At 38.8% G+C, this 19,320-nt stretch overlaps 3 protein-coding genes across 8 annotated transcripts; 1 reads left to right on the top strand and 2 right to left on the bottom strand.

The window, feature by feature from the left end:
- Positions 1–51: 51 nt before the first annotated feature.
- On the top strand, positions 52–3,483 carry cideb (cell death inducing DFFA like effector b). 6 transcript variants are annotated; one of them, XM_035520072.1, is made up of 6 exons: positions 52–586; positions 1,093–1,344; positions 1,417–1,531; positions 1,809–1,958; positions 2,149–2,345; positions 2,847–3,483. In XM_035520072.1, the coding sequence occupies exons 1-6, from the start codon at positions 561–563 to the stop codon at positions 2,989–2,991; spliced, it is 885 nt and encodes a 294-aa protein (XP_035375965.1). In that variant the 5' UTR covers positions 52–560; the 3' UTR covers positions 2,992–3,483. The 6 variants fall into 6 exon arrangements, with proteins under 6 accessions (XP_035375965.1, XP_035375964.1, XP_026867274.2 ...); XM_035520071.1 differs by having other exon boundaries at positions 1,093–1,380; XM_027011473.2 differs by lacking the exon at positions 1,093–1,344.
- A 537-nt stretch (positions 3,484–4,020) lies between these two features.
- On the bottom strand, positions 4,021–7,604 carry homezb (homeobox and leucine zipper encoding b). Its single transcript, XM_027011430.2, has 2 exons — positions 6,740–7,604; positions 4,021–6,222 (listed from the first exon to the last, which is right to left on the bottom strand). The coding sequence occupies exons 1-2, from the start codon at positions 7,001–7,003 to the stop codon at positions 4,249–4,251; spliced, it is 2,238 nt and encodes a 745-aa protein (XP_026867231.2). The 5' UTR covers positions 7,004–7,604; the 3' UTR covers positions 4,021–4,248.
- Positions 7,605–10,148: 2,544 nt separating this feature from the next.
- On the bottom strand, positions 10,149–17,821 carry LOC113578311 (E3 ubiquitin-protein ligase TRIM39-like). Its single transcript, XM_027011494.2, has 8 exons — positions 17,740–17,821; positions 16,723–17,279; positions 15,922–16,017; positions 15,555–15,788; positions 15,296–15,458; positions 15,062–15,097; positions 14,631–14,912; positions 10,149–10,438 (listed from the first exon to the last, which is right to left on the bottom strand). Exons 1-8 carry the CDS (start codon positions 17,819–17,821, stop codon positions 10,149–10,151), a joined length of 1,740 nt encoding a protein of 579 aa, XP_026867295.2.
- Between the last annotated feature and the right edge of the window lie 1,499 nt (positions 17,822–19,320).

Below are 19,320 nucleotides of genomic sequence, written 5' to 3'. Positions count from 1 at the left end.
AATAACCGCACTTGCGCACTCGGAACGCATCTTGTGTGCCTACCACACAATACCGCACTCCGAGAACGCAAATATGCAGGATGAAATCCAGACGCAAACGATTTCAATTTCAAGTCAGTTACGCTATTCATGAATGTGTAAAAAGCTTAACATTTTCAGACCCTTCTTTGCAAGAATGCTAAAAACAAGTTTAAAACTGACTTTAAAATGATCCATTTGACTTTTTCTTAGGTCTTAAATAGAGACTAGGTCTCAACGACATACAATTTTTAGGCTCACTGTACTGTATGTTTATATCCAGTTTATGTTCATAGGGTATTTAAACTTCCACCCTCAACGCACTTTCAGATAGTCTACTGGACTTTGCTCTCTGACATCTATAAGTGAATCACTCAGTTCAGACCGAAGTCCACACACGTAACTGGCCTGAGGGCAGGCCAAACAACACATTTACTGGGCTACAGATTCACCATTTCACTTCTATTGACACCTATAAGCATAATCCAGGGTCTTGATATTTAGAAAGGCAAAAATAATTTTGTACCACTAAGATCACCAGGATGGAAACAACATCTTCACTGATTAAGTGAGTTTGATGATGACATTGCTTTTGAGATTTCCTTTGGTTTGATTAGTACATACATTTACTATATTTGTACCCTTGATGGACAAAGTAATTGCACTTTTAGTGGTTGTTATACAGTCTGCTTTTGGTTTAAAGCAAACAAGCAACCCCCGTACATCCATAATTACTAAGCTTTGCAAGCTACTGATTATATTGTATTTGTTTTTCTAAATCAGTGAATAGATTGAGTTCTGTTAATGCCATTTTAACTTTTTTTTCCAAGTTAAATGTTTCAATTATGTTTCAAATTATTTAAGCTCGTATATTAATGTTCTGCAATAATCATGCCATGTAAGGTGTTAAGTCTTATAAAAAGTCTTGATCTTGAACAGGTTAATTAGTCTTAAAGAAAAGCTCAGTACAAGATGGACACTTTGATTGCAGAATATATTATTATGAGTTTCTCATGAGTCTTCATCAGATCCGCATCATAGTTGATCTCTTTTCTCTTCTAAAACCTCATTCAGGTCTGTGTCTCTCTTGCCTCCTAAAACCTCATTCAGGTCTGTGTCTCTCTTGCCTCCTAAAACCTCATTCAGGTCTGTGTCTCTCTTGCCTCCTAAAACCTCATTCAGGTCTGTGTCTCTCTTGCCTCCTAAAACCTCATTCAGGTCTGTGTCTCTCTTGCCTCCTAAAACCTCATTCAGGTCTGTGTCTCTCTTGCCTCCTAAAACCTCATTCAGGTCTGTGTCTCTCTTGCCTCCTAAAACCTCATTCAGGTCTGTGTCTCTCTTGCCTCCTAAAATCTCATTCAGGTCTGTGTCTCTCTTGCCTCCTAAAATCTCATTCAGGTCAGTGTCTCGGCAATTGTGGTCGTCCCCTCAGAGACCATTCAGGGTGTGCTCCTGGAACAGAGTGATCAGGAAGGGAATCACTGCAGCAACCCTGCAGGAGCTAAAAAAAAAGGTGAGTGAATCCACAAATAATAAGGGCTCACAATGTGGAAAATATGTATTTTGGAGTACTAAATTAATTAATTAAGCTAAATTAAATAAGATAGCACAGTAATCTACCTCAAAAAGAAAATTTAAAGAGAAAAATAATCAACCTCATTACTTTTACAACAGAGAAGAGGAACAAATTTGGGATCTGTCTAATTTAATGTCGCATAGGTGTATTTTGCCCAATATGTTACATATGGCATGTGTGCACGTTCTTACACGGGCAGTTGTGTGCTGGCTAGGCAGCTCACGCTCTGCTGGTCCCTGCCCCGGTGTCTCTGGTGTGTGAGGAGGATGGCACTGAGGTGGATTCAGATGAGTTCCTCATGGCCCTGCCAGACAACACAGTTCTCATGGGCATGGAACCAGGCCAGGCCTGGAGACCCCATCCTGTAGGTATGCGTATGAGTGTGTGAATGTGTGTTCTAATGTGTGCATGCTGGAATACTGTCAGTGTATATGTGTGTGTGTATATAGCAGTCTTCCTTTTAGTTAACATTCTGTGCAAACCAGTCTGTTACATTATTATGTTATTTTTTACTACAGTGCATGCTGTTGTGTGTATACATTTATTATTGGCAGTTAGGTCAGAGAAGTGGTTCCATCAAACCAGCTGACAGCAAACCCCGCACCGGTCGTGACATTGCTCAGGTGACCTTTGACCTTTACCGTCTGAGCCCAAAAGACACATTTGGCTCTCTGAGCGTGAAGGCCACGTTCAAGGGACTATACTCCATTGGTGCTGATTTCCAGTGCCTGGGGCCCAAGAAAGTGCTCAGGTGAGGGCTGCAGGAAACCTGTTAATCTCCTGAAATGTCTGGATGACTTATGCATTATTATGTTAGGGTTTCAGGAGTTACTGTGTTTTCACATTCCTTATCATCAAGGAAATAAAATAAAATTTGACCACTGTAATCTGGCATAGTTATTAGTTACCAACAGAATTTCCTTACTTGATGCATTTAGACTGTGTAGGTGGATTTTAATTTACATAACACTTTATTAATTAAAAGGAAATTAGACATGTAGCTGCAAAAGGCATACTGATGGTGCCTTTGAACCAGGGCTTTCAGGGTCTCCATAATATAAGTCTATTATAAGTCTAATATAGGAATCAAATAGAGGCATTTTATTTTTGTATTTTGTTCCAAAGAGCACTAATGATTTCACATACACAATTGGCAAATACTTTTTTTCTTACTTTATCAACTGACCAGATGATTGAAATGTCAGCTATATCAAACTGAATATCATATTCTTTCCTAATTTCTCTTTGACAGAGAGGCCCTCAGAATGATCTCCACTATACTCCAAGCAGCAGGTCACATGTTGATCACATCGGCTACTGTGATTCGTCGAATCATTCAGGGGGCGGACCTCCTGCAAGTTCAGCATGATAACATGCAGGGAGAATACTGGAACTGACTGCCTTTGATTAGGAAATTAAGTGCTATTGCTTTGTGAACACAACTTATTTTAAGAATCCTCCTATCAGTATTCTTCATTCTGTATTATATTACCAGGGCCAATTATGCAGACCGGCAAAACACTTTAGTTGCAGACTACAAAAAAGTTTAATGTAGACTGTAAAATGCAGGCTAAGACCAAGCTTAAACAATATCCAGGAAATATCTCCCATGCAACAATGTGGATACAATTTAAACTGTACGTATGATTACCGTTTTATCTATTGCAGCTGTCCACTTAAAATTTGTTTAAGTTTATTGAGTTGAAATGCCATTGTAACCAAGGAAACATTTTCTAAAAACAGGTACAAAAATCTTAACAAGCAAAAAATGATTTTTGTAATCATGTCTGTAATATCAATCAAATGCATAGAATACAAAATGTATAATTCAAGCTTTTTGTGTAATTATGGTCCTAGGAGTAAAAACACAAAGCAAAAAAAAAAAAAAAAAGACTCCCCAAAAATTCTTTTAAAAAGCTGTAACACAATCTGAACACATTATCTGAACACATTAAATAATTATAACTTTTTAAAAATAAATATAGATTTTTCCATTTTAAAACAAAGCTTTAACAGTACCATGAATGGAAATCTGAGCCACATTCATGCAATATTAAAACTTTCATGGAGAAAAAGCCTTCATAAAGACAACCCTAATTCTTAAGCACATTATCACCTCAACGAGAACATTAAAACGTTACACATAAAAGTAGACTGCAGATCTTCCCCAGTGCCTGTGCTAAGGAAATGGCTTTCACCACTGTCCTTTTCTTCATATATATATATATTATTAAGGGATATATATATATATATATATATATATATAATTAAGGGATATATATATATATATATATATATAATTAAGGGATATATATATATATATATATATATATATATATATATATATAATTAAGGGATATATATATATATATATATATATATATATATATATATATATATATATATATATATATAATTAAGGGATATATAAATATATATATATATATTAGTATTAAGGGTTCTAATGCAGCACCAGATTGTATCGATGCATCAGTGGTAATAAATACTAGACATGAGACAAAGACAAACTTTAAAAAAAATGATGTTATATACTTTATGTGGCAGTCACGTAGAGTCCAGACTCTACAGACTCTACTTTTCTGTTAATCTAAATGCTCTCTTACATAATATATTATTTTACAATGATCCCATGGTCAAAGATCACCACATGCCAGTCCTGAAGGCCTCAGCCTGTATAAGCCATCCCACGTTCTCTCCTCACTCTCTCCTGTCCCATTACTGGCTTGAGACGCCCCCAAACTGAGGCGGGCATCTGCTCTCTCGCGCCACGCCCTGCTCTGGCCACTCCTCCCCCCTCTCCTCTGCTGTTTTGTGAGCCCTGCGATTATGCGCTCCCTGTTCTCCGGGCTCATCCAGCGCATGTTGGAGTGTTTGATGTGGTATCGGGTGTCCCCGAACCACTGGACAATCTCTGTCCGGGTGAGACCTGTCTTCCTCTGGAGGACTGTGTAGTCATTGCTGCTGGGCCACTGGCAGCGCAGGAAGCTTTGCCTGAGCACGTCCAGCTGTTCCTGGGTCTTCTTGCGGAGGTAGGGCTCGGGTCCAGCGCTGGGCGCCTGGCCCTGCAGGAATGATGGAGAGGGAGAGGAGGAGGAGGGAGATGGGGAAGGATCTACTGAGAGGTCTATGTCAATCTCCTGTTGTTCCTGTTTAATGGAAGTATGACCATCACCAAGATCCAGGTCGTCACACTCTTGCTCTTTTCCTGTATCTGTCCTACTGACTCCTTCCACAAGAGGGCCCTGTTTACCCTCCATGTGTTCGTCCAGGTCAAGCTCAAATCCTGCCCCTGAGCCAACAGCCTCATTGGCTTCATATAGGCTGCCGGTGTCCAATCGCCTTCGAAATCTACCAAGCAATTGCTGGGGTCGACTTCGCCTTCCGTCTCCAGCCGACCAGCCCCGGCCGCTCCTGCGAAGCTGGTAGCGGCTGTCAGCAAACCACTTGCGGATCTCGTGACGGCTGAGCCCGGTTACGCGTTGCAGGCGCTGAACCTCGGCCTCCGTGGGCCAGTTCCTGTGGACGAAACTGCGTCGGAGCACCATAAGCTGGGCTTTGGACTTCTTCCGCAGCTGCACAGTGGGGGCACAGCCGGGCTCCGTCCTGGGAGGGTACATCAGGGCCGTGTACTCTGCTGTGCTGCTGCGGTATCTGTCGGTGCTGGGTTGTGGTGGGCATGTGTACACAACAGGGCTTTGAAACTCAGCTTCGCCAGGAGGTAAGTGGTTCATGTCATTGTGAGGATGAGGAGGGATTCTGTGCGAGGAAGAGTGCTCGAAAGCACTCGTGTGCTGGGCTTCGGCTCTGCACTTCAAAGGCTGCTCCAAACCGTTGGTGTACTGATTATTGGCACCGTATTGTATGAGAGGACTGCTGCTGTAGTCACTGGCACAGTGCTGAAGTAAACCATTGCCATGGACCACCGCATGAGGCGTGTGCCCCATATAGGATTCCCTCGTAGTTGCCTGTTTGAAACCCCGATGCGGCTCCTCCTGCCTTGTGTTCTCATGCATCAAAAAGTCCCGCAGTTCATCTTCTTTGTCCTTCTCCTCGAGACCGTCCCCGGCAGGCCCTCCATGCAGGCGCCGCAGTCTGAGACGGGTCTGGTGGATGTCAGCGTCAGCCCAGCTGATGCCGTAGCGGACGCGCTGCATCATGAACCACACCTTGACACGATCAGGCTGCAGAGAGCAGCGACGTGCCAGGGCACTGGCCTCCTGCTCAGTGGGGTACGGGAAGGCATTGAATGCTTCCACTAGCTCTGAAACATCATCCAGCTCCCGTGTCTGCTCCGAGCGCACCCAGACCAGCTTCAGGCCCTCGGACACCAGCGGCAGACACACCAGAGGTGTTCGGTTGAGGCCAGCTGTGCCGGACGAGGCAGAGTCCTCGCTTTGGTTTCCATTGGTAGACCCTGAAGAGGATGAGGCCTTCCTCTGAGGCAAAATGGAGGCAGGGGATGAGCTTTTGCTGGCCTTGGTAGCAGTTATTTTTTTCACAGTCTCAACGTGCTCCGTCTCTGGTACCTGGTTCTCCACTGTACAGGTATGTCTGCTCTTCTCTAAATGCTTGAATAAGGAAAATGTGGCCCCCTCAGAAAGCACTGTCTGTGGAAAGCATAGAAAACAATGTGGCTATGTGGATGTCGAGAGACTACTGAATGTATATGCATTAAAACTATTATCCTCTGGTGGTACCACCATAAAAGCAATGCAATAGGATTTTCGTTTGCAGAGATTCGTTATTTATTATTTTAAGGATTTAAACCAATCCAGAAGCCAAAACATAATTACCTAACTTGATTTGTGACCAGTTTATTTGTGATTGGTTGCATGTGATAAGAAACTACAACCCAAAGCTGCTGTGTTTACCTGAGAGTGAAAATATCTTAAACTGATTATTAAATTTTACTCATGAACATCATTGGAATAAAGGAGCTCCATGGTTGAGCTGTATACACAAAACAAAGAGGAGCTCAGCTTTTGTACATTTAATTTAAAATCTAAAACTTTATTTAAAGCATATTTATTAAAGTCTTTATTCAGTGCAGAAGGCAAAAGTAAGATTATCAATAAGTTTATTATTACTGCACCACCTAATACTAACCTTAATAGCAAAACTTACTTTTCCAGCTGGCGGGCTCCGCTGTCCTTCTGATCTTTGGTCCACACATGTAACCTGGACAACCTCCTCCTTCTTTCCTCTCCTTGTCTCACCATTTAGTGAGCTCGGGCCAGGCAGCGCAGTAACAGGATGACTAGTGTGTAGATGCTGGCTAAGACCACGGACGTCTGCTGCTTTGTAGCCGCAAATCCGACAGTCGTAATCATCTATGGTTACAATCTTCCCCCTGGCAACGTCATGTCTCTCCCCCGCAGTCCTAAGCATTTTCCGGCCCTCCGGGTCCTGCGGTGAAGCGTCTGCCTCGTCACAGCGTTGTGCCTGATGCTGCTCCTTTGCAACCTAGAGATGAAAACAAAGTGACCGAGCTACAATCCTCCGCTTGGTATATCGCAGAAGGTTAGCTAGTCATCTAGGATAACAAGCTGAGTTTTCAGTCGTAGCATAGCTAGCTAGTTAACTTAGCTAACCTACTTCAGCTATGGTATTTACGTGATCCTGACAATGTTATTGCCTACGTAGGCTAGACATTTCGATAGCTAGCTAGGTTTATGCAGCTAGAATTCGCCGATAAAATGTGTAGCTATGTAGCTGTTTAGCAAATTATAGCCTTATTGATCTGGTTGACGGAACAAAGGCTTTTTGCTCTCTAGCTAGTTGGCTAACTCTAGCTAGCTACCTTGCTATGTGAGCATCTTTAGTCAACTACTTAAAGCTATATAAATCTAAGACACGATTAAGTACAAACACTTTACTGTCCAGGGGATAAAGACGATTGGTCGATGCTAGTAGGACTATAAAATGCCTTGGCAATGTGGGCACACTTGCCTCGGATCGCCGCTGTCAAATCTGTCACTGTCTGGTTTGTTGCATGTGAAGACATTGAACTTGTTCAGATTTCAAAATAAAAGCCAAACTAATACAGGTATTCCATATATAATAAATGTAAGCACTTTGTAATTTTTATATAGTCTGCCCTTTGCGGATGGTACTCTTCTCTCACCTTTACTTTTTTCCGTTAATTGTCCTACTATATCTGGGACAAATATGCATGGTTGCTTAGGCAGATGACATGAATCTTTGCGTATCAAAGAAATTTAAAGTGCAGACACTGAACATTTTAGTAGTTTTCTGTGCGTATTAAGATATGGGTCCAACGGGAAATCTATACGCAATATATGAGAGGGCAAAAGAGTAACTTAAACTGCCTTCCATGCTAGATGGCTGTCATGCGGCACAGAGTATCCAATGAATTATCCAAAAATATTCGCTACGGGTAGGGAGAGCTTTTAATGTTATGTCAATTTAAATGCAGTCTTTGAATTGCTGTTTTTATCTTATAGAATGTCCAAGTATGGTATCACTTTGCTGTATATGAGGAGCTATAAGGTAAAATAAATAAATATTTTGAATTGCATTATACTAGATGCAGACAGGATAGCTTCTTGCAGTTTTTGTGAATTAGATGCAGGTACCGACATGCTCAGAATAGCCTGTTCTACCTTGTCCCAGAGATACTCTACAGGAGTATGATCTTGAGCTTGTGAAGGCCTGGAAAGCAAGGACTGTCATGTTCCTGGAACCAATCAATCACTATACAACCCTTGTGGCATGGTGCACTGTCTTGCTGAAAATGTCATGCTGCCATAGGGTAAACAGCTGCCATGAAGGAATGAACTTGGTCGCCACAATTCTTAGGTAAGGCCTACTGTCAAAATGTCTATCCATAGGTGTTAGAGAACTCAGAGAATGCCCAAAAAAACATTCCCCACACTATTACTCTACCTCCACCAGCATGAACTGTTGACACCTGACAGGAAAGGCTCATTGATTCATGCTGCTTGTGCTAAATTCTGACCCTCCAATCAGCATGGTGCAACAGAAATCTGGATTCTTGACATCCTCCACTGACACCTTTTGTTAACAATTATTTACATCCACAAGATCCCCTTTTGCTGTATGGTTTTCCTTGATCACACCATTCTCTGTACACTCTTGACACAGTTGCAGGAGAAAATCCTACAAAGTTTTCAGTTTTTTAAATACTGGCCCTGGCTATTCTAGCACCGATAACCATCTCTGATCTGAAGTCACTCTGATCATTCAGTTATCCAAATCTAATGTGGATTCACCCCGAAACTGAGGCACGGAAAAACTTGCTCACCTGATCTTATGATAAACTCTAGGACTCTGCATCTAATTTCCCTACAGGGAAGCTCCAATTATGAAAAGAAAAGTGTCTCTAATACAGTGGTTATTCAGAGTATATTTATTCATGTTTCAATCAATATTCATTAGTACTGGATTGATGAAAGACTTATTTAAATAAAGAAATAAGAATAGAACCAGGTTATCTGTCAGTGGAAGCAGAGTAAATAGATATGTGTGGGTTGACAGCAATTTCATGAAGCCTAACATGACAAAGGTCAAGAATTACCTGTCAAAAATATACCTTTATTATCCCTTTATTGATTTTAAAGAATTGCAGTTAAAAAGATTGCTTTCTACTGATACCACATCAGACTACCTGAGCAGCTTTGCTGGAGAGGGGTGATCTTAAAAACCACTTCCCTCAGGGTCATTTAAAAGATCTGCCTATACCTTGCTCCTTATATATATATTTACAGGTACAAAATTTCCTAAATATACACATACTCAAACATATAGAACCATTAACCAAGAGTTTGTCCTCCCCCATTCTGCTTTGGAAGTTACCTGATCCGATAATGTGAACCAAAAACTACAAATACCCTCAATTCTGTGCATGACTCTTTTGACTCATCACCCTTGTGATCACTGATAAAATATGTAAGAATACTCTTTGGACTCAAACTCCCTTTACATTATTGTGTGTCAGCATATAACAGACAGGAGTCCCATTACTGTAACGTTGCGTGGTAAGGAGGCGGACGCATGTGCAGAGAAGAGCAAGATTTAATAGGGGCAAATCCAAAATCAGAGTCGTTTAGGCAGTCCAGGGTCATAGAGCCGACATGGAGAGCACGGGGAAACATGATCAAACAAAACAAACACATGTAGGCACACACAGGAAAGCAGGCTATAACTAAGGCAAGGGAAAACTCAGGGCTAGGAGACACCTTAACACCTTAACACCTTCAAACATTCAAACATTCAAACAAACAATGAACCATTGAAACAATGAACATCCACAACCAAGGCACACAACAGGGTTTAAATACATGAACTAGAAATGAGGGACAGGTGTAAGCAATCAAACAATGTGAGGACAAGATGAAACTATGGAACAGAACTAAACAGACCACAGGGAAAACACGGAACATGGAAGGGACTGATCGTGACAATTACAAGGAAATACAAATTTCTGAAACTATTTTCTTGTTCTAATGACATGTAAAATCTAATGACAAGTGACAAGTTAAATGTATTTCAGTCACACATCAGTAAGAAAAATTAAATTACTCAGTACTGATGAGATAATCAGTGGAGCTGAGTTTTTACCCTCAACAGAATTAAAAGGACTGACGTATGGGTAGAGTTTCTCTGTGAAAGACTGTCTAGTGAAAGAGTAGATATGAGACTTGGCCTCCACATCATAAAAGGAGACCAGACCCTTCTCATAATCCACAAACACTCCCACGGTCTGGGGCTTCTCTCTGAGGAACAGTGTGACAGAGGGACCAGCGCAAGCACAAGCCTTGTACTCATTTCCGTTTCTCAGAACTACAGTCCAGCATCCATTCTGAGGGGTCAGTGAAGCCTGCCCCTTCCTATTAGTGGCTTCTCTGGCCACTCCTACATCCCAATGCGTCTTCCCTTTGACCTGTACCTTGGAATAAAATCTAAGAAGAACCCTTTCCAGGACAGGGGCACATCTATCAAACCTCTTCTAGTTGTCAGTGAGATTCTGCTGTGTGTCTCCATGTGTCACTTGTTTTCTGTCAGACAGGATGAGGTAAGGATGAACTTTATCAGGATGCAGAATCACATCCTCTAAAAGAAACACACAGTGTGTGATAAGCATGCAAGTCACAAAAGGATTTGGCTAAGAAGACTAAACTATACTTTCAGTAATATCTGTGTAGCAGGCACTGTCAGTACCTTGATAGAATGGTATGATGTGGTACGTGTAGTGTTTAAGGCCCCATTACCCTAAAACATTGTGTAACAAGCAGCTTACTGTCCAGACAGGAGAGTCCCTTACAGTCTTCAAATGCAGACTGAAGACTTTTCTATTTGTGAAATATTTAAATGACCACTGACCCTGCTCTTGTGTTGACTAACTGAAACTCTAGTATTTATTGTAGGGTATTGTGTATTACACTGATGTTGACTGCTCCTTTGTTGACTAGCTGAATCTCTAGTACTTATTGTTTATTGCACTTATCATTGTCTAGGATAGAGCTTGTGTATTTTGCACTTCTAGGCGTGAGCACTGATCCCTGTATTTCAACAGCATTGTAGTTCAATGGTATCTTGGTCGCTAACCTTCTATACTAGCTAGTAAGTATTCTGAATGACAAAGCACTTTTTATAAGTCGCTTTGGATAAGAGTGTCTGCCAAATGGCATAAATGTAAATTTAAATGTAAGCATGAGACTAAACAAGATTTGAGGAACCAGGTGCAGAGTTTTAAAAGATAGCTGACCAGTCCAAAACACAGATACAGCAGAGTAATCCAAACACAGGCAGGGGTCAAAGAACTTAAAGTAAAAGCAGAACAACCAGGCATACAAAACAAGGGCAACCCATAACTCATAAACGGAAAACAAGGCACAAGGTCAAACACAGGCAAGTAGATAAAGACAACCGGACCACTAAAAATGCAAGCCATCCTTTTGTGGCAAGACTTCATGATGGGACAGGAATACAGAGGAATGTAAATACAGTAATTACAGTAACGTAAATACAGTAATTACAAACTCAGGAAGGACAATAAGGCAGCAGACAAGGGGGAAAGAATTCCAGAATTCCAGTGAAGCCGACCAGTGGAGGCCAGGGGTCAGCTTGTATTAAGGTCATCTCAAATTAGAGAGTCTTAAGTGGAATAGTCACTTTACCATTGATATTTTTATGATGCTTTTGAGACTACTGACACTGCCCAGTGTTCATCTTTATTTACTACAAGCAATTCACAGCCAAAGGAAAAGTGCAGAGTCTCTAACATGGGCAGCAGGAGTCTGCAATCATGGGTTATAGCACAGACTCAGTAGTACACTAACAGGCACACTAACCCTCTGAGTATTGTAGTGCTAATGTTAACCAGCTCAAAACATTTATCATTAGCTGGTTAACTTACATTAGCTAACCTTACATAAAGTAATATGACCATGAATTTAACAATCCCAGCAATAACTAATTTTGCCATGCAAAGATGAGTAGAGATGTAATCATCCATTTTTATACAAAACAAAGGATGTTATATTACATTATCCCATTATTTTGTACTGTGTTACATAGAAAAAAACCTTTTGAACTCAGAAGAAAACAATAAAAGTTATTTAAGGTCATTCTTTTGGAAATGTATAGTACTATATGTTATCTCAGATGTATTAAGACAGCTAGCTAGTGTTTTCCAACTCCAGCCAGTTCTGTTCTCTCTACAGGTTTGTAATTTCCTTGCCCATCTGATTAAAAAATTGGTTGATTATTACCTAATGATATGATTCAAGTGTGTTAGGCCAGGGAAAAAAAGATTACTGAAACAAGAGGTGGTGTATCATTCCAATTTATTGACAGCTAGTTTGTATTATATTTCACTTCAGATATGGAATATTACAAGACACTGGAGAAAAGTAACTTCTGAACTGAGAGAGCTTAAAGAACCAAGCACAGGAGACAAGGGAGATGTCCACAAGTCAAAGCTCAGTTAGTAAGAAGAATATTTTCTCTGAGTCCATTTTTCCTCAAATTATGACGAGTCAAATGAAGAACATTTTCAGTTTTACATTTATTTAAGTTGTGCTGAAGCTTTTGAGGCTGAGCTTGTATATCACCTAGGACAAGAACTTACTAAATGTACAACAAATCATGATGTTACAAGAAGCTGCTTCATTGGCCTAGATGAATCACAATCTTTGAAAGAAGATGAGTCACAATCACAGGTCATGTATCTAATGTGTTTTGTCATGCTTATTTTTTTAATGGTGTTTAATTGTTTTTGTCAATTTTAGTCGTGTTGAGTGTTATTTTATGGCGAACTTTCTGTTATGGTGCACTTTCTGTATTTTGTTTTAATCTTTTATTTTATAACACTTTATATCTTCGTCTTAGGAAATGCAATTTTAAGTTGATTTATTTCACTTTTGTTGGTGTTAATGTCTCTCACTGTAGTTTAGTCTTACATACTTTAGGAATGCTTTCCAGACTGAAATATTTCACCAGCTGTTTTTTTCTCACTTCTGGATTTCTTTGAGTTCGGCATAGTGTGCTTATATATATTTTGATAACTTTACTCTACTTTACCCTGATAGATTAATGATTTGGTTACATGTAGCTAATGAAATATATTAATTTAGGGTGATACAATTTCTCATCTGTTCAAAAGTTTAAGCACGCTCTCAAGCACAGTTTGATGTTTTGGTTACACTACCTTGAAAAAGGTCAAACTGACAAACGATCCTTGGAACACAAGGATGTGGTGAAATGAAAAAAAACATGCCCTGATAGAAAAAATTGTCAGTGTTGACATAGCAATGAGCCACTGATTACTCTGACACACACACACACACACACACACACACACACACACACACACACACACACACACACACACACACACACACACACACACACACACACACAAACAAACAAACAAACAAACACAAACACTCACAGAGGACAGAGACCAGTAAAGGAAGTGATTACTGCCACCTGCTGGACCACAGACAGTTTAAAGAAACAGTTTGGGAATTTTATTAGTAATAAAATATTATTATTGTAACATATAATCTTTATTGAATCATCATTCAATACACAAAATACAAGTACTAGCAAAGGAATGTTTAAGTTAAAAATAGTTTCTAAGTCTTAGATCCATCAGAAGTTTCAGACAAAATTACAATCTGCTTAATGATTTCAAGTATGAGTAGACCAGTAAATTACATATTGAGCAGTCCAAGAGTTTAACATAGGCTGAAACATTGGCATGAAATCTTCTTGTTTTAGTAGACTTTCTTTTACTTTTAAAATTCAAAAGAATATAATGATATATTAGATTAATACAGACAAGTCTAAACAGCTTAGATATGAACAGTTTACAATTAAAACCATAAACATGTTTCAAGGAAGTTCATATTTTAACTGTAATTTAAATTACCCAAAATTTGAAAAAAGTGTTATATGAACATAAACATTATTATTATCGGCACTGCAATATTAATGATTAAAAACATATTAATAGTTAAAACATATTAACATATTAATGGTTAAAAACAATATAAAATATTCCAAAATCCCTTCAGCTATTTTAAAAGAATATTAATGGTTAAAAACAATATAAAATATTCCAAAATCCCTTCAGCTATTTTAAAAGAATGATTAAAATGAACTGTTGGAAAACACATCATATCATATTAGTGATAAGCACTTGTCAAATATTTGCCTATGCCATGGATTGTTGAATATGCATATCAAATTTCACTTAGTCATTACAGACGAGATGATGCAGGCACGATGATGAATGGAGCTGCATTTTTGCCTTTATAATTATAACAGGGACAAAAGAACGGATAGAGTTTCTGAGTGAAGGACTGACCAGTGAAAGAGTAGATGTGAGACCTGGCCTCCACATCATAAAAGGAGACCAGACCCTCCTCATAATCCACAAACACCCCCAAAATATTGGGCTTCTCTCTCAGGGAGAGGAGGATTGAAAAATCAGCACAAGCCTTATACTCATTCCCATTCCTCAGACACACAGTCCAGTACCCATTCTGAGGGGTCAGTGTAATCTGCCCCTTCCTGTTAACAGACTCTCTGGCCACTCCTACATCCCACTCTGTCTTCCCCTTGACCTGCACCTCATAGTAAAATCTCCCTGAAGAGAATCCCTCCTTTCCCAGGACAATGGCATACATATCAAATCTCTTTGGGTTGTCAGGGAGATTCTGTTTTGTGTCTCCACATGTCACTTTCTTCCCGTCGTCAGACAGGATGAGGTAGCGGTTAGCTGTATCGGGATCCAGAGTCACATCCACTGAAAGAAGCAAACTGTGATATGAATATACAGCAAACTAATTTACTGCAATAGTGTGGTGCAAATCTCTACATTTTAATGCAATAAAAATAAAATACTCTACAAAACTATTAAAATAAAGAGAAAAAAGGCCAGATATCACACTGTACCTGCACACTGTTCAATCCTGTCCAGTTCTGTGGAGACTAATTTCCATAAAAATATTTAAAAGAAATTGTTTTATTCTTAGACTCAAATTAAAGTATAATACAAAATATACTAAATATATCTCATTAATCAGTAATTTGATAAAGTAATGGTTTGTTTTCTAGATTTGCTCTAACAAAATATTAATTCTGTTACAGACTTATGTTTGGAAAATGTCAAATGTAAAGGTTTCTCACCTGTTTCTCTCAACTTTAAATTCAGTCTTTTATTAATTCTGTCATTCATGGTCTTCTGAAGATGGGACAGAACTCTTCTCACACTCTCTACACTCAGATGGATATTGATACTGATGTCAGTCCAGTTCTTGGTGTGTGGAGGACTGCACACAGATGGGTACATCTGCAGTACAGCAGGAGAGAGGAGAAACCCCTCAGCATGGGGAGTGTTGTCCTGTGATGTGCTGTGTTGTCTTTGAGCAGAGAGAGGAACACTGACCTGTAGGAGGTGGATGTGGTCCTCAGTGTGGGAGAGCTGCTCCAGCTCAGTGTCTCTCCTCTTTAGATCAGTGATTTCCTGCTCCAGATCTTTAATGAGTCCTTCAGCCTGCCTCTCTACTGCTTTCTGCTTCTCCTCCATCACCTGATGCAGCTCAGCCTGGCTTCTCTCAATGGCGCGTATCAGAGCATTGAACACCTCAGAATTGTCTGCAATTTCTTTCTCTGTGCTTTTCTAATGGAAAAAACACACTTGAGTGAAATAAGGTGAATGCCTAGATGTTATGTATGTTTTGTATCAGTATTCTGTAAAGTCAAATTAGAACTACTTGTTATAGTAGGTATGGAGTATGTCATGTTTGACCCACTTTTCGGAGCTCTACTGAGTGTTTGATCTCTTCAATCTTCTTCAGTCTCTCTTGGATCATCTGCTGCACTTCCGACTGTGTCTTCCACAGTTGTGTCTGTGGGAGAAAGGAAAGCAAAATGGACTTTTATGCTCCCTTGGTTTTCTTAACTATGCTCACTAGAGTCAAATTTGCTTATGAGGTGTAATTACACTCTGTTAGTCTGAGTCCTGATGAATTGTGCTTAAGGATATGAACTCACCTTAAAATGTCCATTTATTAGTCAACATCAAAGATGTCAAAAGTAAACTTAAGATATCATGAAATTACAAATCTTTGTCTTTAGCACATTTCACATCATCTTTTTTTTAAACCACTGCAAGACAAAAGATTCTCAGCCATCTGTCAGTATCATATTTGTATTAATTAACTAGAGGTCTACGTTTTTGTGGAAATCCTGGTTAAATAATGCTGTTTCTAATCTTTCCATGTAGGCTGGTGTATTAATATGATGACGCATAGTACAACTGTAAATGTGATCTTTCATCGTGCATGGTGGAACTATGTGCATGTGCATAGTATGCCCCGTGCAGTGTTTGAAACACTGCAATCCTGTACAGGCATCACAAACCAGAGAACGACTCAAGGGTGGCAGAGATACATGTGATGGGTGCACTCAGGCTGAGCCCTGTTGCTGTGTTGAATGGGTTTCAGTAAAATGCTGCCACCCCACTTATCTGTGTTTAGATAAATCCCTGGTTATATCTACATCTTAAGTACAACAACTGTAATTGTTTATGCTGATTTCAATCAGTATCTCACCTTTTTCTGCCCACTTTCATTCTCTACAGGAACAGTCCTGTGAGTCTTGTGGTCTGTCTCGATGCAGAACTGACACACACACATCTTGTCATTTCTACAGAACAGCTCCAGGGGTCTCTCGTGCTTCTGGCATATGTAGTTCTCCAGGTTCTTCACAGGGTTTATTACTTTGTGTTTCTTAAGTTTTGGAACATTATTATGAGGCTCTAAATGAGATTTACAAAATGTCAGACCACAATCCAGACAGGATTTTACAGCCTTCGACTTCACTCCAGTGCAGGTGTCACAAAGAACATCAGGTTTATGAAAACTTTTCTTCTTCTTGAACTGATCCACTACCTCTCTCAGTGTTGTATTAATCTTGAGTTCAGGTCTCTTGGTGAACTTCTCTTTACATAATGGACAATGGAAATGTAGACTGTTATCCCAGTAGTCTGTAAGGCAGCTCTTGCAGAAGTTGTGTCCACATGGAGTTGAGACTGGATCAGTGAACACATTCAGGCAGATAGAACACTGGAACTGCTTCTCAGACAGATGATTTCTCGAGTGACGTGTAACTGTGTTTGATCAAAAGAAAAATATAAGATACACTATTTTTTCAAAGTATTTTATTGTGCAACAATTTATTTAGCAATTTTAATTTTCTGTACACACTGTGCATACCTAATCATACCTAACCATATGATTGGCATTCTGTCTTTTTTATTCTTTAGCACTCAGGAGAAAGATGACGGAAATCACAAATTGTGTCTAAACAATGTTAATATCTTAGAGTTTAAAAATTGTGAAGATTCAGTTTACTTTCATTCTGTATGTAAGCCATTTTATTTATGAATGAATCTGCTACAAAAATAATACACCAGCACATCAGAGTTCAGCGATTTTCTGTAACGTTGACCCTGTCAAAAGCACCCCACCCAATAACTAGTAATCTGGTTTAACTGGATATACAACAAAGGCATCCTGAGTGTATAGTTTTCACACAGATCCTAATCAGACTGTGCTGGGTTCACTTACACTCAGATGGTTTGTTCATGTTTTCCTCTCTGCTTTCTCTTGGTTGTGGGGATTCTGCCATTACCTTCCACTTGCACTTCATGATCCACACGAAATTATTCCAACACAAGTGAACACATATAATTAGCATTACTCATTAATTAGTCTGTTGGATACAATGCGCATAACTGGTGCTTTAAACAATAAGAATATAAGAAAATAATAATAATAATTTTTTATATATATATATATATATATATATATAGTCTGTTAGTAGGAAGAAAGATGAGTATTTTGTTTAGAAAAAAATTATTTTTATTATATCATCATATAATGAGCTACTTTAAAACTTTTAAGTACTAACCATTTAAATCACAGACCAACACAAACCAATACATTATATATATAAATATAGCAGATGTTTTATATATATATAAATATAGCAGATGTTATATGAGAGAGAGTGGAAGTAGAGAGCAGCACAGCACAGAGCGGCTCCTGGTGGGTGGGGTCCGTCCGTCCGTTCGTTCGGGCACTTTCGTCTGCTATATATATAATTTTATATATATATATATATATAAATATAGCAGATGTTTTATATATATATATATATATATATATATATATATATATATATATATATATATATATATATATAAAACATCTGCTATATTTATATATATAATGTATTGGTTTGTGTTGGTCTGTGATTTAAATGGTTAGTAATTAAAAGTTTTAAAGTAGCTCATTATATGATTATATAATAAAAATATTTTTTTTCTAAACAAATGCTCATCTTTCTTTCTACTAACAGACTATTATACATGCTTAAGGGTATTCATTTATTGACTTCTTTTTGCACTGAATTTCACATTGTCATACATTTAATGCATAAAAAGTGAAATTTCTTACCAGAGATATTGTGTCTTGCCTCAAATGAAGATCATAGTCAAAATGTATAACAGCCAAGAGGTGACACCCTGATATATAGTTTCAGATAACAATCTACTGGAGGCACTATGACCAGTCATCACCTAGCATGGGTAATGCAGGACAACTTATGACGGTAAAAATCCCTTAGTAAATAAAATAGCTCATCACTAAATTTAAAGCATTTCAGATAAAACAATAATCAAGGAGAGTTAGATTTTACCTTCCTTATTATTGGGGATCAAGGAAGTAAAGAAATGAGCAAAAAAGTGATAATTGAGAGTGAATGAAAAAAAGGTTTGAATTCAGTCAACATAAGAATCCATATCTGTGTACAATTATGTGTATGTGTATGATTCAGCATCACTGGATGCAGAGCACCCCCAAACCAGGTTAGAAAAACATCACAGACAAAAACAAGTCTTGCATCATTTAAAATAACACTGACATTTGCACATAATTACAATAACTACCAACGTTAAAAAGGAAGTGTTTGACATTGTGCTTTTGGTGAATAATTTTGGGAACTAAGTACCATGAACACTGGTTAGTGAGCATACTGAATTCTGTAATGTGATGTATGAGGTTAGCTTTACTGTTATCTTCCATCCTTAAAACAACACCCAAAACAAAACATTTCCAAACAGTCAGAGGGTACCCACATATTAAAAT

This window comes from Electrophorus electricus, chromosome 19, assembly GCF_013358815.1.
Source record: "Electrophorus electricus isolate fEleEle1 chromosome 19, fEleEle1.pri, whole genome shotgun sequence".
NCBI classification, from domain to species: domain Eukaryota; kingdom Metazoa; phylum Chordata; class Actinopteri; order Gymnotiformes; family Gymnotidae; genus Electrophorus; species Electrophorus electricus.
This window is presented reverse-complemented; position numbering and strand designations above follow the sequence as displayed.

Coding starts and splice junctions, on each gene's coding strand:
- cideb (XM_035520069.1), top strand. CDS start 561: ATGGAAACAACATCTTCACTGATTAA. Junction 1,532..1,808: donor TGCAGGAGCTAAAAAAAAAG/GTGAGTGAATCC, acceptor TGTGCTGGCTAG/GCAGCTCACGCTCTGCTGGT. Junction 2,346..2,846: donor GGGCCCAAGAAAGTGCTCAG/GTGAGGGCTGCA, acceptor TCTCTTTGACAG/AGAGGCCCTCAGAATGATCT.
- homezb (XM_027011430.2), bottom strand. CDS start 7,003: ATGCTTAGGACTGCGGGGGAGAGACATGACGTTGCCAGGGGGAAGATT. Junction 6,223..6,739: donor GGAGCCCGCCAGCTGGAAAA/GTAAGTTTTGCT, acceptor TGCTTTCCACAG/ACAGTGCTTTCTGAGGGGGC.
- LOC113578311 (XM_027011494.2), bottom strand. CDS start 17,821: ATGAAGTGCAAGTGGAAGGTAATGGCAGAATCCCCACAACCAAGAGAA. Junction 17,280..17,739: donor CATGAACAAACCATCTGAGT/GTAAGTGAACCC, acceptor GATCAAACACAG/TTACACGTCACTCGAGAAAT. Junction 15,098..15,295: donor TTTAAAGTTGAGAGAAACAG/GTGAGAAACCTT, acceptor TATGGAAATTAG/TCTCCACAGAACTGGACAGG.